At 39.9% G+C, this 27,237-nt stretch overlaps 1 protein-coding gene and 1 long non-coding RNA gene across 5 annotated transcripts; one reads left to right on the top strand and one right to left on the bottom strand.

The window, feature by feature from the left end:
* On the top strand, nucleotides 1–21,688 carry snphb (syntaphilin b). Of its 4 annotated transcripts, none has more exons than XM_028037902.1 (7): nucleotides 1–269; nucleotides 8,914–9,046; nucleotides 12,374–12,529; nucleotides 15,369–15,542; nucleotides 15,974–16,081; nucleotides 17,124–17,270; nucleotides 17,382–21,688. In XM_028037902.1, exons 2-7 carry the CDS (start codon nucleotides 8,997–8,999, stop codon nucleotides 19,306–19,308), a joined length of 2,562 nt encoding a protein of 853 aa, XP_027893703.1. In that variant the 5' UTR covers nucleotides 1–269; nucleotides 8,914–8,996; the 3' UTR covers nucleotides 19,309–21,688. The 4 variants fall into 4 exon arrangements, with proteins under 4 accessions (XP_027893703.1, XP_027893791.1, XP_027893872.1 ...); XM_028037990.1 differs by having other exon boundaries at nucleotides 1–968; XM_028038071.1 differs by lacking the exon at nucleotides 12,374–12,529 and having other exon boundaries at nucleotides 2–269.
* Nucleotides 1,652–26,461, bottom strand: LOC114157397 (uncharacterized). The gene is made up of 3 exons (XR_003598152.1): nucleotides 23,591–26,461; nucleotides 12,193–12,198; nucleotides 1,652–1,663 (listed from the first exon to the last, which is right to left on the bottom strand). It is a non-coding gene; the product is annotated as an uncharacterized LOC114157397 (long non-coding RNA).
* Nucleotides 26,462–27,237: the final 776 nt, after the last annotated feature.

The following is a 27,237-nucleotide window of genomic DNA, read 5'->3' as shown; positions in this document are numbered from 1 at the left end:
AGACGCTTCCGTCCAAAACCCCGTGCGCCTCTCCCGTCCTCTCTTCCTCGCGCCGTATCCATCCATCCATCCATCCATCCTTCCTTCCTTTCTTCCATCCAGCTCACCTCCTGTATCGCCCCCTGGACCAGCCCCTCCCTCTTCCACCTCCCTCCGCCTCTGTTCGCCGGGAGATCAGCGCTCCATCGGGCGGAGCTCAAATCACAAGAACCGAGGACATGGGAGCGTGAAAAGCGGAAAAAATCCCGGATGAGACATAAGGAGCACAGGTAAGGTCTGGTTACTGCAGCCGTCAGAGCCACTGGTGGCTGCGACAGAGGTGTCGTTTTGCGGCGGAAGAGTGAAGACCGTGTTGTGCGTCAAGGACTAAAAGTGTTCTGAGCAGAAAACAATGAATGCATGGAGAGATTGTGCAGGGAGTGTATAGATCTCTATGGTTAATTCAGCTCTGAATCAGGCCCACGGTGTGTTTCCTGCTCTGTTTATGTTGCTGCAGCTGATGGAAGCTGCGCACTGCGCTCCTGCGCCGGCAGATGTTTTGCTCACGCTGTGCGCCTGACTCAGCTCAACTCCTTACAGCCTTTACGTGCACACTCACTGCACCAAAACTGGAATTCCAGCGATTTGTGCATCTAATTTCCTGTGGAACTATGAGCTATGGGACAGTGCGCCCAGGGCTCTGGGTAAGAGTCGTCCATGTTTGCTCGCAGCGGAGTCGTGACAGGTTGCATTGCGCTGCAGTTTGACCTTGCAGCATTTGTGTTTTGTTTTGTTTTTTGCTTCTTCTTTTTTTCTATGATTCTGTCCCAGCCTAATAAATGACAGGGATTTTTACTCTAAACATATTAAGGCGCGAAATAGTTTTCATTCTTTGGTGGTGAAAAGAATAGCTATGTTTCTATGAGCAAGACTAAATCAAGGACTGCTTCTTAAATGTGCATGGAGTCAGCACAGACTCAACCACAGGGGTAAGTTAGGATGATTACTCTGCCAAGAATATGTCAATAATCTTTATGCAATATCAAATAATGCATGAGGAGTTTTATTTTTGTGTGTGTCTAGTTAAGCCCGTTTTATTATTTATTGGTTTGCTAGTGTTTATTAGTTATTATTAGTTAAATATAGCTTGGTTTTAGCTTGGTTTTTAGGAGTATTTTTAGAAGTTTTGAGTTTTTCACACTTGGACCTTGTTGAGTCCTGTACCTAAAAATTAACCAAAGTATTGTATTGTGATTACATTTACTGGGTAATGAATACGCAACAGAAGACATCATTTTATGGCTCTGGTATTTCCTCCCATCTTTTGCTGTCACCCGTGCTTTGTTTTGTTTGTTTTAGCTAACTATAATAACCTTGGTTATAGCAAGTTTGAGTCTTGGGGTGCTTGGATTTTTCTTTTTCCTCAGCATTTCATAGTTTTCCTTCATCTCAGGGAATAACAATAACAATAACAGGGAATAACAAGATAAAGATCACAAACATACATAAAATTAAGCATTTAAAAAGTCCTGACCTCAACACTGCTGTGGAAAAGCTGACAAATCTTACAAGTTTGGTCGTTTCCAAGAAAAATAACAAAATGTTGTAGATTATGGTTATGGTTTTGGCTATGATATGTATTCATTTGTATCTGGCAAGTAAAAGAACAAAGGTTTTTAATGCTCTCTGAGTTTAAGAGTGCATTCACAACAGCCCAGTTTGATCCTCTTTAATCGAACAGTCGGTTTACCTAGCATGTCGGTTTGTTTCAGGAGGAATGTATAATCTAACTCTGATACAGACCAAAAAGTTAAATCTGGTCCTGCTAAAAACTTAGGTCTTGGTGCACTTTGGTGCAGTTAGGCGGTTTGAATGCAGACCAAGACCCGCTCCAAAAGCAGGAAGTGGACTATAGCACAGGGCATTCTGGGTAAATGCAGTTGCATGAGTCTAGCACCGGAGGGAGAGATGGCTTGTGGATTTTTACTAAAGACAAAAGAGAAATCCTGTAACTGTGAAAATCTGATGCCACCCCCATTCTTGTTTACGTTTTGTGATGAATTAAGTTGTCAGTATCTTCTACAGAGGTTTTTGTGTTGTGGTCCTTAGTGCAGCGCCACCACAGGTGAGGAGGGGGAGCAGGTTTTTCAAGGGTTTGGTTTGTGCAAAAGCAAACCATACCTGCTGAAAAAGGAACAAATGTTGCCATTTTGGTTCCCATTCAAACCAAGTTTACTGGACTATCATATGTAAAAGCTTCCTAAAAGGTGACTCAAGTTTGAAATTCTGTCTCAGCCTCAAATTTGCCAACTAAATTGAATTTAATTACCGGTATGTGTCTAAAATTAAGTACTATACACTTTCTTTACTGCATTTGTTTAGCTTGTACAGTAACATTCCCAATTTCACAGCAAGTTAGCCTATTAAATAACAATGTTAACTGTCCAGTACTGAATTTGCAGAAGGTTGTTCATTTCACTGACAGGCATGCTAACACTTAGCATGATGATGACATTTTTTGGGAGTCAGAGGTTTGAAACTTCAAAGCAAACTTCTAGCTGTTTCTTGGATGTTTTTTGGATCTTAAACAGTTGGTTTGACTAAAAGTTTTCTGTCTTTCCAGATGTCATACACATAGGATACTCATTCCAAGCAAGTTCTTGTTTGTCCTTCCAATTCTGTTCTCAATCTTTTGGGTTTGTTCTTAAATATTGCAACAGGCAGACGCTGTGCTCTAGGCGCCATGCTATATGCACCCTGATCTATTTATAAATCCAAATACTACTTGTTCAGCAACGCAACACAAGAGTGAGGAGATGAAAACCAGCCAGACCTCTCCCTCTGGTTTTTGGTTCCTCTTGTCCTTTGTCCAGCCTGCCCTCCTCGCCAGCTGCAGACTCCCCCTCTTGTCCCGTCTTCCAGCGTTATTCGCCAGCCGCAGCTCTCCTTCTGCTCACGTTTCACACACGAGCGGAAAACTGACCGTCTCCATGGTGACATGTCACTCATTGTCACCACATAGTGTTTGGTAAGATGCACACATGGAGAGAAAACCTAATCGTTCCATATTTCTATTAAATAAATAAAAGCAAACAATCAAGAAGTAAAATATGTAAGACTACAAAACGTTTTCACAGGATTTTCAGTTCTTCAGTCCTTGTAAATATCCTCAATGTACAATTGGTTGTGGTACAAATGACTCTATTTGACACTATGTGCCACAGTCAGTTGGAGTTGTTTGCACTGTTTTTTAATTAGAGTTTGTGATACTAATCCCAAAGTGTAGGAACAGCATTTATTTGAAAGCAAAGAACAGCTGCAGCATATGGTTTAGAATCACAGGACACATCAACCCTGCACACACTCACTGTAAGTTACTGGTCTCTTTAAACTGCACTAAGAATCATGTTTTTGGAGTGTGGAATGAAGCCAGAATCCCTGGAGAGAACCCAGTCATGCACTGAGAGAACATGCAATCTCCATGCAGAAAGACTCCAGAACACAGAACCTTCTTGCTGGAAGGCAACCGTGCTACCAGCTGCCCTTTGTGTAGGACAATGGTTCAAAACCTGCACGCATGTTTACCCGCAGAAATCGTACAGTTAACATATTAGCAGTAAGTGCAAAGTGTATATTTTTTGGTGGGATTGCTGAAGTGTCAGCTGCTGGGAAATGTACACCTAAGGATTTTTTTTATTTCTTTGCATTGGACAGTTTCCAATATCCAATATCAAGGTTTGCAAAGTTTTTTCTTCTGTTTAAAGTTGAGAATGCCAAAACAATTCTGGACTGTTTATGTAAAGTAAACTTTTTTGAGCTTTACATCCAACATAGCTGGACTGTTACATTGATTTTTCCATGCGTGTTTGAGAAATCTTTTATACTCCACGGAAAACATTCAGCTGCGCAAAACGCCTGAGTAGACCTAGCTCCGCCTTCCAGACAAAGCTCCTCCTTGGAGCTGCAGTTTCCAACCTTCGCAGCTCCAACATTACAGAGCAGCCCTCCCCTAAGACTCCACAACTCAGCTCCTTCAGACTAGCCAGCAACAATTAGCAAACACCTTATACTGTAATAAGAACTGCTGAGCTTATTATAGGAGTTACTTCTCAGTGAAACGCTGGTAAAAATGTTGTGAAAGGGTTAACAGAGGAGCCATGTTGTGATGACTTCCTGAAGGCGGAGTTTCAGGAAGAGCAGGAGTTTTTAAAGAGACATAGGCCCAATTTCAAGGCATTAAATTACAAAGTCAAATTTCTGTTAAGTCATATTTGATATACACCCCCCCAACACACACACACACACACACATATATAGCCTTCTTATAACACCTGATGGTAATATAGTTATTTGATTGTGCTATAAAATGGAAAACACACAATACTGCCTGTTTAAAGATTAGATTTGACTCGCCTTGTCTCTAGTAACACCAACACTCTCATTTGGAAAAGTGTTTCAGAAGCTCTGCTAACAGAACAAACAGCTCTATAAACCCACAGGCTCCTCCCTGTCAGCTTCTTGTAGAATTGCAGAGAGTGCCACAAATGAATGCAGTTCAGTCTCCTCCCATTTCTAATGTGATCATAAACATTGATTTTCTGGTTTGTGATAATGCCCCTTTGCTCCTCCCGGCTGTGAGTAAAGCACTAGCATGATTTTGTGGGTAGCAGCACTCAGGCATGATTTCTGTCAACGTAGCTTGACTCTCTACTGACAAACCCTTAGTGCATTAGATATTTCAGGCTCCTGACCTGAAAAAACTCACATTGAGCACCAGATAAGCCTAATGAGGGCTAAGTCTTGCTTGTTGAGAAAAAAAACTCTGCAGGGACTTTTGTCAAGCAACTAATATTAAGATTAAAACCTCTGATTAATGTGTCAGATACTTCCCAGATTGTGATTGGTTGAACTGCATCAGACTTATGTTAATTGGTGCTGTAGTGTGCTGTGGTGCTTGGCAAAACTTTAGCTGAGCTGGGAAACATGCACTGCAGCAGGAGCAGCAGGACTGGCCTGATCTCTGTTTGCTTTAAAGGCCAAACGTCACATTTTAGGTTCCACAAGGAGTACTAATGTTAGAAAAGGTTTTCAAACACTTTCTCATACAATCAGGGTTTTTTCACACATGATAGTCTGGTAGGCTTGGTTTAATTGGGGACCAAAATTACTACATTTGTGAAATGTTCAGCTGGTGCGGTTCACTTTCACACTACACTGTGTCAAACCAACCAATCCCTTCCAAAAACCTGTTTTCCAAATTTTAGCATTTGTAGGATTTCACTTTTGGGTTTGATAAAAGACCACAAGACAATTCTGACACTATCACGAGACACACACATTTGTTTTGGTTGTATTTACCCAGAATGCCCTGTGCTACAGTCCTGCTTTTGGTGCGGTCTCTGATACGCTTAGCGTTCGTGTATGCATTCAAACCGTTCCAGAGTTCACCTCAACCAAACCTTGACCTATATAGCTGTGTAGGCGGACCAGAGTTTGCTGTTTTGGTCTGTATCAGAGTTTGGTTGCACATTCACACCTCCCCAACTGAACTGAACTTTCGATTAAACAGACTAGGCAGGACTAAGCTGGGTTGGTGTGAATGCACTCTAAGGGCTGCTCAGAGCATCTCCAAGTCTATGAAGAACTCAGTGGAAAGACTCCACTTTTAATGTCTACCTGTCTGGTTTAGTCTGTGTTTTGCTATAGAAGTGAAAACACTCATTGCATATTACACTTTTACTGACATCTTGACATGCAATGCTGAGCAAGAAAACAAGCTACGTTTCTTCTTACTTTGCTTCCAATAACTAGACTGTTAAACACCAAACTTACCTACCCAGAGTCTTGACTTCAATCTAATAGGTTTGGGATAAATGGGAAATATTTAACAGTATTTTTTTTTTATCAAACATGAAAGATTTGTCAGCAAATATGTATCATCTGCTACAAGTTCCCAAAATGAGTAGCATCTTGCTGTTCTCCTAGCTAATTAGAAAAGCTGAACGTTGATCAGACTTCTTCAGGAATTTTATGTCATCTATTTAACAAAACACAAAGTGTCGCATGCAACAAAGCGTCATGTTACAACAGGACAGCTCACTGATGGAGAAACTCACCCTATCATCCTCCCTCAGCATCATACTGACCTCTGCAGAACATCACATAAACACAAACACACTCACAGCAATCACACAGTACACACATGTCCTGGGATGTTAGACAGAACACTCCCTGGCTCACCATGATCCTTCCCCAGTTTGTCTGGCCTGCACGCTGTCAGTCATGAGTCGACCACCGCAGTCTTTTCAGGCAGCTGAGCTCAGTTGTTGTTTTTCTGCATATACTTTGTGTTTTGTTGCCCTCTGAAAGTCAGGTGTCAGTATGTTTATGCACTGACGCTGCTATTAATCCTGCTGGGTGTTGTGAAGGTTACACAAGGCTTAGAAGGCAAGCACACGCTGCAGTGTTTCCTCTGCTGCAGAGACACTTAACTTATCACACAATTCTTCATTCTGCATGCCGTCCTCTCTCCCTCGCTACACGTGCCATCTCTTCCCGCCATCTCACTGGCTCTTGTCTCGCCTGGTCCCTCCCAGTGCTCTTCCTTCTTTCACAGGTTGTCTGGTTCTCGTAACCTGCTCGGTACTTCCGCCGCGTCAGCGCAGAAGCTGCTTGCGTGTCAGCATCTCTGAGGATGGGGACGTCGTTACATAACCAGCCTAACTTAGTAAATTCTGCATGATGATGCGCTCCTCTCCTGTTTGATGTGTTGTGTCAGCAGCTGCATATGGAGAACAGGCTTTCTTTAGAAGACTCATTTACTGTAGACAAGAGGTTAAAATAAAGCTGTTCACTGAGGTCAAATAGAAAATGTTGGAAAAAATCTGTCCTTTCTCTGTTGACCCTTTGCAACACCACACTTAATCACACGAGGCGCCGTAACAGACGTTGAAAGTCAGGAACGGGAGTTTTGAACGCTGCGACAGAGATTGTTTTCACAAATTATTTCTTCTCAAATAACCATGGCTACTTGTTCAAATCAAACTAACTTGCCTGTGGAAGTAGCGTACCTATCGGGGTCTTATAGACAGCACATTTTACAAAAAATAGGAAAAGCTAGCTGAGAAACTGAACAATATCGTCTTCTTTCCAACGTGTTTGTTAATTTGATCAAATCTGTCTGAATTCATGTTACATCATTTATGCCACTATGTCATCAACGGCGTTTCCCCTTACATCAGAACAGTCTTAAAACCATGCTAGTCTAGATTACCAGTTTTTTTCGTACATGCTAGGCTACATGATGGTGAGGCATTGCCACTTTGGTAAGAAATGTCTTAAATATGTTACTTCTCAATAATGCAATATTTTATTGCATCTTACTAATCTTACTTACTTATAAAGTATTTGGACATCAATCTTACTTACCTTGTCAAAAGTTTACACTGTAACACACCAAGGGCTGCCAGTGTTTAATATTGACGGTTGCTCTCCATTATTCATCATCAAAAGATTTCTGATAAAATGACACGTTCAGTTTGCATCCTTGTCTGTTTGTGTAGCCAACCATGCAAATCTGGGAAATCAACTAAATAAAAGTGTAAAGGGTCAATATCCGTTTATCCTTTTAGAGTCGTTGGGTGAGAGGTAGGATACACCCTGAACCCTATTGTCAGTCTATCACAGGAAAACACAGATACACAAGGCAACAAAACACACATGCACACACTCACACTTAATGGCAATTGATGTCAAGCAATTAGCACTGCAGTCTCATTTTCGGACTGTGGGAGGCAATTGGAGTTCCCAAAGAGAACCCTGACATATGCAACTGATTGCTGCAAGGGAGGAGTGCAAGTGCATTGCTATGTAATTCATTTAAGACATGGATAATGTATCCATGATAATTTTCCATGTTTCCCATACATTGGACTTTCCATGGACTGATGAATCTGTGAGGCCTGAGATCATAGTTCACCGCAATAAACTGTAGCGAAAAAGAAAACGTATCATTTATTCTCTATTTATATTTTAAAATATATACCAAAACATCAACTGCCAGACTGTTTGAGCCAACATTTCATGTGTGACATCTATCCCACATGTTTGGAATAAGTTTTTTAACGTTTTGGTCGACATCTTCATCTACAGAGTGGACATGCTTTGTGTATTACTCCCAATTTTCAACTGGCATGTCGTTATTTGCATTAAGCTTATGTAAAAGTGAAACATAAACCGATGCTAAAAGATTTAAAATAGACCTAGTTATTAATGGCAAATACATTACATGTCCTGGACTGAATGAAATATATGCCATGCAAGTGATGAAAGGGGTATGAGTGAGATTCTTTGAGTGAATCACAATTGGCAGACAGCACAGCAGGAAATAGCTTGCAGTGACTCACATACACAAGCATGGCTCTCAATGCCCAACCAAGTTGTGATACATTATTGATGACAATAATCTGCTTCCATGTGCTTTCCCCTTTCTCTGTCTCAGCCTGCAAGCTCACATATTGGATGCTGAAAGGATATTTCTGGCACAACTGTGGCAGAAATATGCAACATATTTGCACCATGTTTTTTTTTAAAGTGCCATCAAGCGCCACTGTTACCTTGAGCTGCCTTTTCTCTTCATTTATAAAGTCACATCTGTGCTTAAATTGGCCTTGACCTACAGAAGCAAATGTCAGCTACCATTGCATTTTACCTGAGAAAAGACAGACTAATGTTGACTGGGTGGTTCACCCATAAGGCTGAGAGATGATTGGTTGATTAACTTTGATGTCTAGTCTGTGATGATCCACCTAATTGTCAAATTGAGTCAGCAATGCCAGCCTGCATGTTGAAGCGCCCAGACCTAAACACAGGAGCTGTCAATGAAGCAGCTGTTGACCTTTGTTGTTTCTTCATGGTTGTCTGCTCTTCCTTCAGCCTCTGAGTTCTTGGAATTAAGCTGAAAACAGGAGGCCGACAACAGACGACCCTGCAGGCCTAGCAAGAGGTTGTCTGACTCCATGTCTGCCCCTGCTCCAGCCAGTCGGAGGACGACGTCAGGCTCTCGCCGGTAAGAAGTAAACAGGACTTTCAGCGTTCTTCTATACGCGTGTTGTTCAGTTCAAGGTAGATATTGATCAATGTTGAGGATTGGGGCTCATATTTACACTTACATATTTATATATCACACTTTCACACTTTCATTTTGACCACTGGTATAAGACAGCTAAACCTGATCTGGCATCTGGGCATATCAGAGAGTCTATATGGCAGGTACCAGGTACCTACCATTAGCTTCACATTGACTTTAACATCAAGGGAGAATGAATGAAATTGTAGAACATGATCTAGGTTTGTTGACACTTATTGTTATGAAGGTCTATTTATGATCTTGAAATGCTGTAAAAGTGGCTGTCCCCTTTGGGATAAAGTATACATGAAACATATCACATTGGAGGACTTTGTACACCAATCTTGTGTGGGCAATAGTTCTTTGCACAAGCCTCTACAGACTCTGCCACTGTTGTTGAGCAGGTATGGACCAGTATCCTACTGGTAACACAATCGGTTAGCAGTCTCAAGAGTCACAGTTCACTTCTGAAACGTTTTGCCATATGGTCCCCAGAGTTCAACTGAGATAAAATAGAAAGTTTCATAGTGACTGGAGTTTTCTTTGGCTGTACAAAATGTAGCAGAACTGTCCCTCCCCATCATCTACATTTTTCCTATGTTGCCTGAAAACATGAATTCAACTGTTTGGAAATGTCTCTGGGTGTAAAAAACACAAAGATTCAAGGCTTGGAAACTCAGTGAGTGTCACCTATTGCTCTAAATAAGACGATAGAGTTGCTAACAAGCTAAGAGCTGGCTGATTAATTGTTTTAATATCAACTAACCACATTAAATTATACATTTTTACCCAAATGTATCTGACTTCTTCAGTGTTAAGTGTGACACCTAAGAAAAAGAATAAAAGAAAAACAAGTCCTCATAGTCTCTTTTGGAAACAAAAGCTGTCATCCATCTGCAAAAAAATGGTTTGAGGAAAACAATCAAGCTTAATTAACTTGACGTCTAGAATGTTTAGATGATATGACTTGATGGGTGTACGTTTTTTGTGGCAAAAGGAGGAACCAACATGGGTATGAGAAGACTTCTTGCCAAGGCACGTGTAGAAAATGCAGATTCAACACAGAGAACAGGAAAAGTATTTCATGAACTAAAGATATGTTAAAGAAAAAAGAAATGTTAAACTTCATGTAAAACCTTTTACACTTGTGGTTTTTTAAACCAGATTATCAGCTGGAACTCCTCTTAAAGATTTCCCAGTCATTGCTTTTGTTTCATTCTGACGTTTTTTATTTTTGGAGCGACTGGTGTTCATATGATGGAACACTTGGTCTCGTCCTTGGTCCAGCGAGACCAAGGACTCGCTGGACGAACAATTTGTCCAGTCTGGCCTGGGAACGGCTTGGGGTTCCCCCAGAATGAGCATCTGGTTTGGATGGATGGATGGATGGATGGATGGATTTCATATTCCATATTGTATATCTTTACTTACTTCAGCGTATCATATAGTACATTTAACAGCTAAAAGAGATTCCTATTTCACAACACTTGAAGTCACATGTAGATCTTTAAACTCTTCTAATGGCTATTGCAGAAACTCAGTCAATGATCATCAGCACAGAGCCTCAAGATGACAAGGAAGATTGAGAGCTACTAATTATCATCATTTCTTCCAACCACTGCTGCATTAATACTGAGGGAGAAATGAAGCGCTGTGAATACTTTCTGGATGCAGAAAGTGCATCCAGAACTTCTGAAAGTGCTTTTTCTACACTGTTAATTTAATAAATCTTTATTAGTGGGATACTTATACCAACATTTCAGGGGCAGGCTTCATTTTGTGTCATGTCTCTGGTATCAAACAGTCTGCTGAGTCACTGCCCAGCAGGGTAAGTTAATGTTTGTGTGTAATTCCTTCAGGATATAGAAGAGTTTTGTGTGAGATGGAGATGAGCTGAAGTGTCTGCATACCAAATGGATCCTAATGCAGTTGTGGTCAGACAATTTGTGGGTCAGCGGTGCATAAATATTCAAGCCAGTCCTGAACCCATCTGTCTATATTTCATATTTCAGACAAGTTGTGAAATTATAGTGGCAATGTTTGTGGCAATTGCTTATTACAAAATGCATAATTGAATTTTGCCTTTACAAAAATGTGTCACCTCTTTAGTGCCTAAGGGACGTATCATCCTAATATAGAAATGAAAACTCCTGGGATCCAGGGAGAGCGGTGTTATTATTTTCTAAAACCAGAGTTTGTGCCACACGGGCCAGAGCAGGCAAAGAAACAGGAACATGACTTACTGACTATATTGATTGTTGCACAAATTGAAATTGCTTTATTGGAAACACGGCAATTTCAAAACGTTTATTGTGCTAGGATAAACTAAAAGTTTTTGCACTAGGATGAGGTGGTTTATCAAAATAGGTGTATTTCACAAAACTGCTATGGAAACACTTTTTTGCATCACTCAAGTCACGTGATCAACAACTGGATGGTACTGCCGGCAAAAATGACAAAAAAACATAACAGGAAGTGGTAGGAGGATGATAGTTTGTTTTGTATTTTTTTCAGACAATGAGCAGCTGGCTCCACCAGGGCTCTCACAGCATCACACAGTTCATAAAAAGCTGTGTGTCATAAAACGCATGTTGAATCAATAGCTCTTCTGTAAAATCTCAGACTACAATTTTCCCCAAAAATGCCGCATACTTAGCGACTCTTCTCTTAAGTAGGCGGGGCTTGTAGCTTCAACGCCTGAATAAGACGCCGACGTCTCCTCTGATTGGCTGATGACGAGCGCTGGTGCCATGACTGGACTGTGAATATATCTCATGTCATTGTTTACATCTGTCTTTGCCATGATTTTTAATGACTTATCGCGTAAATAAGCTTATGACTTAGTTTCATTTATTTAATGAAAACACAGCAATTGTGAAATTTGACATTATCAGAATATAGACAAAGATTTGCGCACATTTGAAGTAGAAACACAGCTACTGTTAATTTAGTGCCTTTTCTCTGTGGAACTGTGCCTTTGTGCGGTCATGTTCTGACCTGTCCCCTTTATCCTAACAGACTACCTAGAGAACAACACGTTGGCTCGCATCTTCCTTACTAAACCAAAGTTTTTAGAACCTTTCAACATATAACTTAATACAGCTGAACTTCATTAGTTAAGTCTAGGTTATTTGTTGTACATAAGCTCTATCATCACTTCCCTCTCTGCCAGGTGTTATGATGTCTGCTTTTTACAGTCATGGTAATGAGCAGCAGCCTCAGTGTGAAGCCATGGTGTCCTCCTCTCTCATCTCTCCTCTTCCTCAGATTCAACCCTCTGAAGGCGCTGCAGCCCAAACGCCGCTTGCAGCAAATACTGGCGTCCTCACCCGTGCCGGCGGCTTCCAAGCCGGCATCGGGATCGGGGACGAGTGCAGCCGCGGCCACTGCGCCGGTGGCCATTCCGGTGCCTGCGCCCCCTGCGTGAGACACCGTTGAATTGCAGTCTCAGCGAGCATGCACTGCGACTGTAGCTGCAGCTCTGACGCTCTAGCCACTAAAACCAGAAATGAAAAACAAAGGCAAATTTTCTAAAACTTCATTCTGCTGCTCTTGTTGAGCTTTTGTTCGAGCAAATAGATGAGGTGGACCTGCTCGTACCTTACACTCTGCTGGTAAACGTGAACATGGAGTTCATATTGGAGGACCGGTGTTCTTGTGAGATTGTGTTTAGTGGCTATAGTGGAGGCAGCTGTGCTAGGAAAGCATACTGTGATCATGAGTGATCACTGGTTCACCACTCACTGCTTAGTCTGTGGATACATTTGAGACACTGGCTTCACTTCAAATGGGAAAGATCTTATTGTTTCATTTTGTTGTTGTTCTTGTATTTGATTTATCAAAAATACTGAAGCCTTTTAAACTTTATCTCCATCATGAGGCAATATCTTGGTACTCATGCTGACACCTAATGCTCACCTTCACCTGACTGACCTGTCACTGGCACCATCTGTAGATGAATAAAACAGACCAGAAACACTGATTCTCTGTGTATTCTGTCACTTCTTAGGCTCATCCCGTTTTTAGCTGCTCCTGTCTGCCTGGTTCACCTTTTGTTAATGTCTCGGCTTGTTTGTCATATATTGATTTTCAAAGATCTGTTGAGCTGTCAATATCTGAGCTCCTCCCTTGTTGTGTTGCACAGGACACGATGACACAACACAAGCAAAGCCAATATGCAGACATTTTGATGCGTTAGCATCAGATGTACTCTGCCCAAAGAGCTTGAAACTGTAAGCTAACAGTTAGCCACTTCTTCACAGTGAATCTGTCAGCTTTAAATCCATTTTACCACTCGTTCAAGTTGCCCATCTCTTTTGGGACTGGTAAACACCAAGTTACTTAATTTTGAGTTTCTTCTCCAAATTAAGGGTTTCAAATTCATCACGTAGCAAGAAATCCAATTCATCCACCATTAATCTTGTATCTAGCTAGCTAGCTGTTTTCTAAGTGACCAGTCTCCACTGCAAGACCAGCAAAAATAATTTAAAAGAGTTAATATAAAAAACCTGTTAGATAGTCCATTTTCAAGCCTCAGTGTATTTGTGAGAAATTATTAAATATAATTGTAGTAAATATAATGCTATTGTTTTTGTTTAATTTATGTGGGTGTGACTTTATGAGAGCAATTGGAGATTATGGAAAGGGTTTTACTTTCATAACATTCTAAAATTGTACTTTAAAAATAATAGAGAAATAATCATTTTAAAATAATAGAGAAAAATACCTAAGTCATGGGTTCCCAAGCTTTTCAGTCTGTGACCAACCAAAAAATAGGACCAGAGTGCCAATAGTCTAATGACAACCCGGTGACGCCCGTAAAATATGTGTAATTATTTCACTCTGTACATAATTACATGCCTTTTAAATGCATTTTGTTTAAGAACTAAAACTGTATTATTTTATTTCATCATTTAAGAAATATATTTAACTATTTAATGGAATATTTTTTGATACATTAATTTGTTTCATTATACATTCACATTTGACATAGTTTTTTTTTCTATTTTGGCCCTCGACACCCTGACCGCTACTTTGGGAACCGCTGCCCTAAATGACAACAGGAACCAAAGCAAAGACTGGAGCCGTGGTTTAGCTTGTAGTTACCGTGTCCTGTGTGTAAATCCCTCATGGCTGCTTTGAGTAGACCTGCTTCTCTCCTCTTCCACTTTTGGCGGTCGGTGACTGGGCAACAGTCATTAATAAAAAACCTATGTTTTTTCTTTAAAACCTCTCTATAATTATAGAACACAGAAATAGAAGTTGCCCATCACAGAGCATTCTTCCTTTTTCTCGCCTGGGACAGATATGCTTTTACATAAAATGCTTTACTTTCTTAGCAGAATCCAGAACTTCTGAACATCAGCATATTTTTATGTAAAAGCTGGAGTTGTGGGCAAACAGCTGGCAAAATTCTATTCATCCATAATAACTGGATGTAGAAGAATAAAAAAGGTAGATCATTTTTTCCTCTGTGTTTAAGTAAATACAAAGGAAAAATAAAATGCTTTAAATTTGTTGGTCTGACAGAGAGTGCAAACAAGCGATGTCTACTGCAGGTTTGCTGCCGTGTTAAAAATTTCTACCAGGAATATGCAAATATTGCTATTCCTAATAACTTTTCAGCTGTCTTTCATCACCCTGAAGCAGTTCCCCACTGCAGCATTCATTGGTTATGCTGTAGTTTGTCTTGTAGTTTCTGTGATAGGAGTGATAGAAAGGTCTTAGTGATCAGCTCTACTGTATTTTTTGAAGCAAAAGATTTTCTTTGTATTGAAATAAAATAAGTTGTCATCATTTCTGTATCAGTATTACCTAGCCTAGTGTTTATGACCTCTGCTGTTTAGAATCCTTTGTGTGGAAACCTATTTGGCATAAAGTGCTTCTGGATATCGAGGTTTTTATGAGCAAATGTTAATTTTGTCACAACACATCCCATGCTATCCCTCAAAGATGTCTCCGGCCATTCTTTTTCACACTTTTAGATTGTGTTTTAAGATCCACAGTATTAGTTTATGTTTTCTGTCGATACAACCCTAGAGCAACAGATTATCCAGAGTGAGGGGCCCATCCCTTAATGCAGAGCCTTTTAGAAGGCATCGTCTCCTGGGTCAGTTCAGTGCAGCCATCACCTGAGAGCTTCTCCTGTCCCCTCAGGACAGGTGCAATTTGCCTGCATGCAATCACACACATCGCGTCATGCAGGTGCGGTTTGCTGATCCACCTTCTGCGGTTTAACACCTTCCTGTTTCTGCCTGCTCAGGTTTGACTACTGCAGGTTCATAGAACTAGATTATGTCCCCATGGAGTCAGGCTACATGGTTTCAATGCGCCCCACTAAAGGCTACACATCGACCAAGTCGCCCACTAAAGGATACACCTCCACAAAGTCTCCGGATCGCCGCTCGACAAACTCTCCCTCCACGCCACGTTCCCGGTCTGTTAAGAGTCCAAGACTTGATGTTTTTGGTCGTCTTGAGCATGGGAATGTTTTTGGTGTTTCACGATGTCTTACAGTCGGAAACAAAAGCGGTCTTGTGCACTAACAAGTTAGCCTACTTTTGTGGTATGCTACTTTGCTTGTCCTTTTTTTTTTATCACTGAGCCCATTCCCTTCTTAATAATAATATTATCTGTAGTGTGTGTCCATGTTCCTCATGCAGGCTTATTTTCTGTTGATATCCATTTAAATGTCTGAGTGTTGTGATCTGTCAGTGTGTATGCTGAAGTGGCATGCCAGTGACTATGAGTCAGTGCCTTGTATTTATGTGCATTTCTGTCTTTGTATGTGTAGTAGAACTGCTTATCAGTCCACTTGTGGTCTTTAGTTGTATGGTAAGAGGTGAAGAGTTGGTTCCTTCTTTCCAGGCGGCCTCCAGCTGCACCCAGTAACAGAGATCCCCAAGGCAATGCCTCCGTCAGCAGTGGCAGCAATTCAGGCTCGTGTAAAGGCAGTGACTGCAGCCCCACCAAAGGGTAAGAAGTTCTGAACAGTAAGAGTGATGCAGAGCGACATCATCCACCATTCTTATTAAGGCCATATTAAGATAAATATTAATATTTCGCATTATTGTTTAACTATGGTGACATTGTAAAACCATAGTGAAGTTATTGTACAATAGAAATTTAATAAATGTCCATAATTAGTTTTAACCATACATATGTTTGCATTGGATGTTCTTTTTTACCCAGCAGTCAATGATAATCTCATGCTGGAAACAGAAGTGGGAGGCAGTGCACCATCAATAATTTCCCTGTGTGAAACACAAACTAAGAAAAAAGCAGAAAGGATTGGTTGTTACTGTTTTCATAGTGGCTGTCTGATGTCATTTAGGCACTAACTCTAGAAACACTTCATATTCTGGCTTCAGAATATGAAGTGTTTCTGTGCAAAATCTAATGCGAATGTGATACTATTAACTGAAACCAGCATGATATTTTTTGAGCCTACAAAATGAACAGCTTTTTTTCTAAATGAAGACACTAAAAGAATTGTCAGGTGTTGACTGCTTGTTACATTTAAACTTATTCCTTTAACTACAGGAATCCTGACATTTCTTTTAAAGTTGTGAAAAAAGACACAATCAGCTTAATCTTATGATTCTAGTCTGTTTTTTAGTATAGTAGTCAAGACGTAACCTGAGACCAAGTCAAGACCAAGACCAGCACCCCACTCTGCATCACACAATAAAATGTGAAACACTGTATTTGTTTAGTTCCCTCAATATGTTAACTAAATAAGGTGACGTCAGTTTTTGCAGCTTGGTGTTTCCATATTTTAGTGCCATAAAATGTATGTTATATACTGCACACAGGTAGATAAATTAATGTGTAGCTAATATTGACTAACTCATTTTTAAAACTTGCAGTAAATTCCAAGATTTCTGAGCTTTCATACAGAGCCTGTCTTAAAACAAGCCAATCAACTTATTTAAACAAAGATACTTTAAAAAAAATACTTCAAAATACTCAACTTGTGGCAGATCACCTATATTTGGTTGTGCCTGGTGTGTCCCAGACGTCAGAAGTACACATCATGTACGGACAACCATGGCATTCGCCCTCCTCCCCCAGAGCAGTACCTCACACCTCTCCAGCAGAAGGAAGTGTGTATCCGACACCTGCGAGCCAAGCTCAAAGAGACCATTAACACCCTGCAAGACAGGTGAGATACTGAGACAGAATTACAAAAACCTGGATAGATGTTTAAAATGTCTTTCTCTATTCCACTTAGTTTTGATCATTCTGCCCTTCCTCTCATTTTTCAACCTTTTAGGGACACAGAGATTGATGCTCTGCGAACTAAGCTTTACCGAATGCAGGAAGACTGGGTTGAGGAGGAGTGTCACCGCGTGGAGGCTCAGTTAGCCCTGAAGGAGGCTCGTCAGGAAATTCAGCAGCTCAAACATGCAGTGGACACAGTTCGTACCCGACTTAGTGATGCCGGTGGGCTCAGTGGAGACGTAGGGGTTCAAAAGTACTTCCAGGACATCAATACTCAGAATCACAAATTGGAGAACCTTTTGCTTAACATGGAGATAGCACAAGCAGGACTAGCCAAGGAAGGAGAAGCCATACCAGGCTGCAGGACCCGTGCTGGGGGCTCAGCTCCGGCATCTGTTTCTGGAGAAAGCCCTGGAGTTGTACCTAAGTTGCCAGTGGGAGGGAGGGGGTCTTGTTCTTGCGATGGCTCTCCAGCTCGTTCTCTGACTCGGAGCTCCACCTACACCAAGCTGAGCGAACAGGCACTGGGAGACCGCAACTGCAATGACACAGACTTTCCTTGCCTCTCAGCTGATGGCACACAGGACAGTGGGTTTGTGTGCTGTGGAGAGAACAGTGTCCCCAGCCGGGCAGACCTCCTCCTGGAAGCTGCCTACCTCTCAGAGGAAACGGCATCTTTGTTGAACTCCTACACGCAGACCTTCTCCCACACTTTGCCTCATTCTGCCCCCCTCTCTCTGCCTCACACCTACTCCCATACCTTACCTCATTCTTTCCCTCACAACATGTCCCACTCCATGCCACACACGATGCCTCACTCCTCCACCTATGAGAAACTCTGCACAGGCGAGCGGCTGGCTCCATTTCGTTGCAGTTTGGGTGGAGTGAGCTGCATGAGCCACCCCTGCCTGTCCCACCACCACCTATACCTGCACCCCCTGAGGGAGGCAGGCATTCAGACTGAGAGCTGTCCCATCCCTGCAACAGCGGGGTATCCCTCTGATCTGGATACTATTGCAGAGCAACGTACATTTCGCTCTCAGGCCTGCAGCCCCACCTCCACCTGGATGTCTGATGAGGTGGAAGAGGATCTGGACTCCATCACCACCACCACTTCAGTGACAACAGCGACCGTGATGAGCACAGCCACTGAGCCAATTCCAGTTTCCAAAACACCACTGGCTCCACCTCTTCCACGATCCGCGACTGTGGCATTTTCCATGGAGAGTCCTTTGTATCAGGCAAATGACAAAGTTGAGGAAGAGGAAAAGCAAGAAAAAGAAAATAGAGAGAAGGCAGGAGAAAAGTTGGACAACACTAAAGTCAGACAATCAGGAGAGGCAGATCAAAGCTCAGTGGAAGGGATTGAGGTATTGGATGAAGAGGCAGAACAAATAAAAGTCTGTGATTTAGCAGGAAGAATGCAGGGTGAACTTAATTTTGCAGGGTGCTGTGGAGAAAACAAGCAAGATGACCAGAGAGCGGAGGACAAGCAGCAAGAGGCCAGGATTGGAGAAATATCAACAGAGGAAAAGAGCCCTGTGATTACTTCAGAGTACACTGGACTGTCTCCGGGTGTACAAGAGCCTCAAACATCCCAACCTCCGAGGAGATCTATCTCCCGTGAAGAGATAGCTCGTGTCACAGTGGTGGAAGTTCATGACGAGGATGATGACGAAGATAAGACTAATGAACAAGAGGCCACAGGGATTGCTGTAGCAGAGGACGAAGACTCTGGGAAAATCCAAAAAAGCTACTGGAGTCGTCACTTCCTGATTGATCTGCTAGCGGTGGCCGTCCCTGTGGTGCCAACGGTGGCGTGGCTGTGTCGTGGCCCGGTCCGTGGCGGCCAGCCTATGTATCACATCGGTTCACTGCTGAGAGGCTGCTGCACTGTTGCACTGCACTCGCTACGCAGGGGCGGTGGCCTGAGACATTACCCTGCAGGCGGGGGAGATCTTGGCGGCACACAAATATAGCAGAATGACATCTTCCTGGTCCTTTACTGTGGTGTCACTTCTTCTGTGATGTCTGTAGTGTTAGACCATTGCTTAAAGTGCAAGAGCAAGAACTTCTTGTTCCTCTGCTTTTGATGGTAATAAAGAATGGGAATGTTAGGAACAAGAGTTGGGCATCAAAGAGGAAGACCTTTGACCGATCAACTCTACTGTTTGACCCTGCAACATATTGTAAAAGCAAGAAAGATAATTACTTTTTCTTGCTTGGTCTTTGCTGTCGTTACCAAAATATCCATGTACTGGCTTGTGCTATAGCTGAATGAGCTGCTTGAAAGGAATGATCAATGCTTTGGTGTTGATTGTTTAATTTATTTTTGAATGTAGAGGAAAATGTCCCTTGCCATGTCAGCTGTCAGTTATGACGTAATACGATGATCACATGTTGGTGAATGTGTACATAAATACTTTATATGTATGTATAGGTGTGTATATGTAAAATTAAATTAGAACAAACTAAGGTAACGGTTGTTGGCCAATGGTAGTGGGAATAAATCCACTTTAATCCAAAGCTGCAGACACTTTTCACTGATAACTTCATTTGTCTGCTGTGGAGAAAAACATGGGAGACACAGAACTCAGGTATCTGCTAGGGGTAGAAACACAACCAATCCTGTCAGCCGGCCTTGCACAGTGGTGTGCTAAATAAACTTCAGTCAAAAGCAGTTTATTCTTACTGGCTTCCTCTCTTTAAACTGGCAGTGGAGATATTTACAATGAGAATTTTGTCTTTGATATACAGGCTATCTGTACCCAGACTTAATGGAGAGGCCTGGCTATTACAGTTCAGATGTTTATAAATGGACTCTTTACTGTGTCCACTGAAAAGGTTTAAATCGGGTAGAACAGGAAGAAAACGCTTCACTTTTCTTGGACTTCCTGACACAAGTCCAGATGAAGATCAAGGGTTGCTCAGAATTAAATGACTGCCTTAGAAGTTAATGGTTCCCTCTACTGGCCAGAAGCAGAAGTGAATAAACTCAAAGATTTGACATTTATTCTTTAACGATAACTTTATTCCTTTTCTAAAGGTTTGCTTAATGACATTAATAATGGTAAATTATAAAATTATTCAGTGGAAAGGGACTTGAATTTTGTTGTTCTTTTATGTTTTCCCAATGTGGTGCTCAGCTGAAATGTTTTAATTTTCAGGGGAGTAAAATATTCTAGATGAAAGGAGATATGACTACCTTTAGCTCCAGCAACAAACAAGACAAAACAACGACTGGGGGTAAACACATTTAGTGTAGAATTGGTCAGGCATTTTTTTAAATAGAAATTTAAATCATTAAGAGCACATGGCAGTGAGGTCATGCACTAATTAATGATTGCAGAATAAAACAGAACAGAGATTATCTGTGATCCTTACATGATACTCTCTTTCAATGGTCACTTCATATGTAGGGACTTCAGCCACATTTGTCTGGATTTCCCATCTGTTAAATGATGGAAGATAATCAAGTGAATTTAGCTGTAATCCAGTTTCACTCTGGGTCCATGTTAAACATACCTGTTGGAGTTAATCTGGCTCTGATAAGGTGCAGCAGTGCAACAAGTAGTCCAGACATTTCTTAGTTTCACAGGGACACATACCTAGCTGTGTAGTTATTTAAACAAACATAAAAGAAGAAAGTTAGCCAAGCTGTAAACACTTCAAAAATACACCTCTGTACATAAAAACAGACCACTTTACAGTAGCTTCCACCGTCATGGTGGAAGTTCAAACAGAAGTAATCGTAACCTATGAACAATGTTAGTTGTTACTTTGGCTAACATTCAGTCACTTTTACAGCGAACAAACTGTGCAGTTTTTCCTGTTAGTTTTCTCTACATGTGGTAGGCTGCATCCTATGCCCTTGTTTGCCCTCTAGTTTATTTGTTGTGCTCTTTTCAATACAACCCTTCTTGTGCAGTCTGCTTCTCGAGTCGACACTGATCTCCTTTCTCGCAAGTTGCTGGTTGTGTTTCTACCCTGAGATTGTTTTTGTTAGACTCACCTATTTATTTTCACTGTATCACTTGTGTGCGAAGTGTTCTTACATCGATTGTAATGATGCAGTTCCCCCAGTCCCCCTCCAAATGTCTACCCTGTCCACTAATTTTCCGCCATTACATAATTAGTTCACAGACAACACATTCAACGCTAGTTATATCCTTACACCTGCTCTGAATTGTCCTTTAGCTAAAGGTTAGCTAGGTTAGATAAAGATAGCTTGAATATCTTTGAAAGAACTCTAAATAAATCAAAGTTTTTTTGGTGAGAATTCATGAATTGTTATAGAAACTTCAGTGTGTACATTTTGTACATTGAGAAATATATTGCTCTTAGATTATTCCTCCCTAATCTGTGCCTTTTTATTTGCCAATGTCACAACAGTGTCTGGGGAATGATGTGGGCCTGGAATATTTTCTATACACAGTTACCTATATAGCTGTTTAGTGTACCGCTGGCAGTGAACTAACAGAGTCAAAACTCTTTAGTCATACAGTGAAATCATGATCAAACGTCTGTAGATTCTCACTATCTCAGTTTGACACCATCAGTAGATCTGAGTGAAGTGAGTTGTGCTCAGTCTGTGATCTGTGCTGTATATTTCTGCTAACCCTGATGATCTTGTGCTGTAGCTAGTCTTTAACTGTCAATATGTATTCTCAAGTCCATCCTACACAATTTAGTCCATTACAAAAACAAACTGTGTGTCTAAAATTGTCTTGTAAAGACATTCTACAAATCTGTTAGGTCAAACTTATTTACTTTTTTAAAATGTGTTGTTTGGTTCCAGTTGCATTCAGCTGAATTTTATTTTCTGTATTTTGTTATCAGGCTGACGTTGATGTTTGCTGATGTCAAAATTCAACAAGCATGTAGCAGATTGATGGTTAAGTACCAGTAAGATAAAGCATTTTGTACTCAGCATTCAAGATACTGACAAAATACATTCTGAAAACTGCAAAAAAAAATAACTACATTTAAGACTATATTTTATCACATCCACAAATTTCAATGTATTTTTATTTTTAGAATTGTATGTGACAGACCAACATAAAATGAAGCATAATTTTGAAATGGGGGGAAAAAAGCATAGTTTTGTGGTTTTTAATTTCTTTTTAACAATCTGTTTTGGTGAACCAAAACAAATTACTCTTTAGCTACTGTTTTGTACATCTGAAATCTATGCCCATTCTTGAGAAATAGCTCATGTTCAATAATAAAGAGTAGAAAGTGTCCAGACCACATGTACTTTCAATCATCAAATATATCTGTATATATATCTGAATATACAGTACAGACCAAAAGTTTGGACACACCTGTCTAATTCAATGGGTTTTCTTTATTTTCATGACTATTTATAAGGCAAGAAATCCCACTTATTAACCTGACAGGGCAGGTTGACCTATGAAGTGAAAACCATTTCAGGTGACGACCTCTTGAAGCTCATCAAGAAAATGCAGAGTGTGTGCAAAGCAGTAATCACAGCAACAGGTTGCTACTTTGAAGAAACTAGAATATAAGGGGCATTTTCAGTTGTTTTACACTTTTTTGTTTAGTGCATATTTCCACATGTGTTATTCATAGTTTTGATGCCTTCAGTGTGAATCTACAATGTCAATAGTCATGAAAATAAAGGAAACTCATTGAATTAAAAGGTGTGTCCAAACTTTTGGTCTGTACTGTATATATACATATATAAACACATTAACTCGCAGCACGCCATCAGTTACAAAATAACTACATAAAAAACTAACAACATGCAGGCCCAAACTAATTTTTTGGAGATGAAAAGTTTCAACAAATATATGCCATATGACTCTAAGGGCTATAGAGACTGCAAAGAGCAAAATGGCAGCAGTAATATTCACACTACACAGTGAATATTACTAAACTGTGTAGTAATATTCAGATAGACAGAACATTCATGAATGACTTCATAAAATGATATAGGCAAATACACGTATGATAAAAACATAAAATGGAAAGTAAGAAAATGACAAACTACTTCAAAGACAGAAATCACAGAGCGTGTGTTACAGAATGACTGTGACTGAATTCAGTCTATGCTGCTCGTCTTCCTCAGATGAAGGTTCTGCTGGCCTTTTTACTTCTCCTGTATTCTGGTATAAATGTGTCTCCACTGAAAGTGAATCTAAATGTTTCTATTAGATGTCAGAGTCAAACACGGACGCAAGAATCCTCTGGAACCACCAACACATGAATAGACAATGTCCTTCTTTTTTAAGTTGTTACTGCACTATTATTCACTTTATATGTTTTAAGGATTTACTTGAAGTAGACTGTACATGTATCTGTACCAACTGTTATTTCCTCACTGATTATTTTTGATGCTGTTTGAAGTCCATAAGGGTTGGTAGTGGTACACTTCTTAATGGATTAAAAATCAGATATTTAATGTTGATCATTTTGTATGATAAAACTGTAATTTATCATCCTTTAATCCTTAAAATGAGCTGCTCTTAACTAAAGTGAAACCTCCAATCTGATGGTTATTACTGTAATTTGACTGGTAAAGATATTACAACAATCTTGAGTTTATGTTCGGGGTAACCTGTCTATTGTTTAATAGAAGGTTCTAGAGAAAGAACGTGTCCTCTATTGTTTCTCTGTGTGTTGAACTTTAGATTTGATCCCTTGTCTGACTGTATGAAGGGACATTAGGAGGCAAAACCATGTTAAAAAAAGCCATATGCTGTAGACTTTGTCAGGGTACAAGTGTGGGAATGTGAGAGCCAGCCTCCGCCTCTCTGCTGCAAAGTAATGTAAAAAAAAACACACAATGCCAGAGTAATGTGAAGGAATCCTCCTGTATCTTGTAGTTTGCTTTTGGCAGTCAGCTTTCGCATTGTTACTAACCACAGGCTGCTGTGACTAACAGGGTAATAAAGCGAAGAAAGTTTGAAGGTGTCATCCGTAGAGCCTCAATGCAGTTTATTAGGAACATCCTGATGAATGAGAACAAAGAAAAGTCCATTTATCGCAGTAATTCTATTTGAAGAGTTCAGACTTATATATTTTCATACTCAGCACACAGACTGAAATGTTTGCTTCTATTTATTCTGATGATTATGTCTTTCAGCTAATTAAAGCTCGCAGTTTAGGGTTTTTTTTCTTTTTTTATCAGAAAATCTAATACAGAAATATGTTGGACCCCTGCCAAAGTTGAGTTTTTGCTTTTTTTTTAAAAAAAAATGTTTTGTGAAAACTTTGCCTATGTTTTGCCATGCTTTTTCATGGAGCGTATAAAAAATAAACAAAAATACCTTTGGATAACGTAACTTGACACCCTATTGGCTGGCTTGTGCAAAGTAGCTAATCCAGGAACACCATTCATTTTCGTCAGAGCTGATTGGCTGGACCTTCAAGTAATGGGGGAGCATTGATGTTAGCTTCTGCAGAAATGCTAAGAGGGCTTCCACTGTGCATATTAATGCTTATTTAGATGTATTTATTATTTGGCTATTAAAGTAAGCAGTTAGTTCTAAGTCATTTTACTGGAGGTCTAAACCTTTTGTTTCAGCGGATTTGAGCTACTCCAGGGCAGCTTCTGGAGGCCACTGCATAAATATCAACACTAACATGTCTGTGAGTTGTGTTTCTTGAAACACCAACTCCACTTTGTAATTCTTCCTCAAACTCTTTAACAGATTTGGCTTTACAATCCTGCTAAGGCTGCGGTTTGTCCTGGGGTTTTTTTTCAACCAAATTTGTTTTTCTTCCAACCAACTTTCTAGTCACATGCAAACATTGCTACTAAACTTAGCTGTCGACAAGGCAACAGGCAGTCTGTTGTCTTGTTGCCTAATCATAGGCAAATCATAGAGTTGCCTATGATTACAACTCTATCATAACATTTCTGTATTAAAGACCTTAGTAAGATGGTCTTATGCAATTTCTGGAGAAACTGACAGTTGGGTTTTCATCAGCTGTAAGCCATAGCCATCAACATTAACATAAATAAATGCTTGAAATATATCACCTCGTTACTAAGTGAATCCGTTTGATGTCAGAGTTTCCATTTTTGAAGTGAATTATTGAATTAAATTATTATTTGGAAGATATTCTCATTTATTGACATGCACATGTAGTTAAGTTCACAAGTTTCTGTTCAGTCAGGCTTGTTGTACAGGATTTCCCTGCTTTCTAAACAGAAATGATTTTGCAATATTGGCCTCTAAAGTCCACATCTTAAAGTACACATTTTATAGAGTTTTATTAATTGATTATGATATGTGAAGATCTCTTACTGATGTTCCCAGTTCTCATTGTTAACAGGTGCAACTTCTTTTTCTAACACATAGAATATAAATTTGGGTTTTGCATTATACAGCAGTTTCACCTGAGATCAATTAAAATTGACAAAATTGTCGCACATATCTCTTGAGGAAAATGTGTATTGCTTTTTTGAGAGTTGCCATCCAGTTGAAGGAGGTTATTTCAATTAATCAAAAGTGAGCAGGGGAAATTATTTGCTAGAAGCAAATATGTCAAAATGTTTGGGGTTGGGCAGGTTGTTAAGCGACATCCAATCAAAAATGACCATACTCTGAAGGGTACCCAGAAAAAAAAAATTTTTAACCTCAGATCCCTTCTTGGGGGCGCCACTGCTCACTTCCTGTAGGCGGCTCCTCACTTTGATGAACTCGGGTTCATCACAGTTGGACCAAGATAAAAAATAAAATGTCTTCTGCCATTTTAAAATAGTCTCAAAATGTTGCTGATGTAAGGCAGGTCTCATTAAGAATCTTTAAAGTACCATAATATTTCAACTATATGATTATATTTACTCATGCATATTTATTTGCTGCAGAAGTAATACAGTGTAAGAAACTATGGAAAGCAACTTTTAGTGCCCCTGAAAATACTGGGCATCTGTAGAATGAGTTTGTGATTTGCTATAACATTTATGATAATTAAATTAATAAAAGTCAAGAACAATCTTAAAACTGTTTTGATGTCCATTTGGGTATGAAATAACTTTTAAAAAAAGAATGCTAAAAATTACTTTTACAGCAAGAAACACATCTTGCATCTCTGTTGAAAAAATCATTTTAAAAAATCTGAACTATCAAAAAATTCTGAACTATCCCTTTTAAATAAAGCCTAAGCAGTCAAGAACAATCTTAAAACTGTTTTGATGTCCATTTGGGTATGAAATAACTTTAAAAAAAAGAATGATAAAAATTACTTTTACAGCAAGAAACACATCTTGCATCTCTGTTGAAAAAATCATTTTTAAAAATCTGAGCTATCAAAAAATCAGAACTATCCCTTTAAAATAAAGCCTGAGCAGCGATGGATGGAACTTGCTGTAGGTTGGTGTGCAGGACCGATGAAGACTTTGAAAAACAAACATACAAAAGCATCAGGTAGCAGAGTATTAAATCTCCTCACAGTCATGCAATATTAAATTACTTTCCTCAGTTTCCAGCGTATTTTCTGAGCTATGAAAATCTACTGATATTTTGCCCTTCAATGACTTCTGAGCAGAATCATGTCTTATTAAAGTTCATGTCTTGTTCGTGCTCATTATTTAAATAAGCCTTTTGGTCATTTGGATATTTTGTACACCACTTATTTCAAATCATTTGCGCATGCCTTTTATGTACCTGAATGTTCAATGCAGTAGCTATTGCATTTTAATCAACTTAGGCAATAATTTATGATTAAATATTGAGATTATTAACAATGTTGAGCACATTAAATTCAGTTTTGTCAGTTTATATATTTATAGCGCCAATTCACAACAGATATCTCAATAACATTCACATGGCAAAACACTGAGATGATTTAGTGAAATTAAGATGGTTACAGTAATAAATTCAATTCTTATAAACATAGAACATATTTTTTAAAATCTTCTTTTATCTTAGTGTTTT

This window comes from Xiphophorus couchianus, chromosome 1 (assembly GCF_001444195.1).
Source record: "Xiphophorus couchianus chromosome 1, X_couchianus-1.0, whole genome shotgun sequence".
Taxonomy (NCBI): Eukaryota; Metazoa; Chordata; class Actinopteri; order Cyprinodontiformes; family Poeciliidae; genus Xiphophorus; species Xiphophorus couchianus.
The sequence above is the reverse complement of the archived record's forward strand: the minus strand, read 5'-3'. Positions and strand labels throughout refer to the sequence as shown.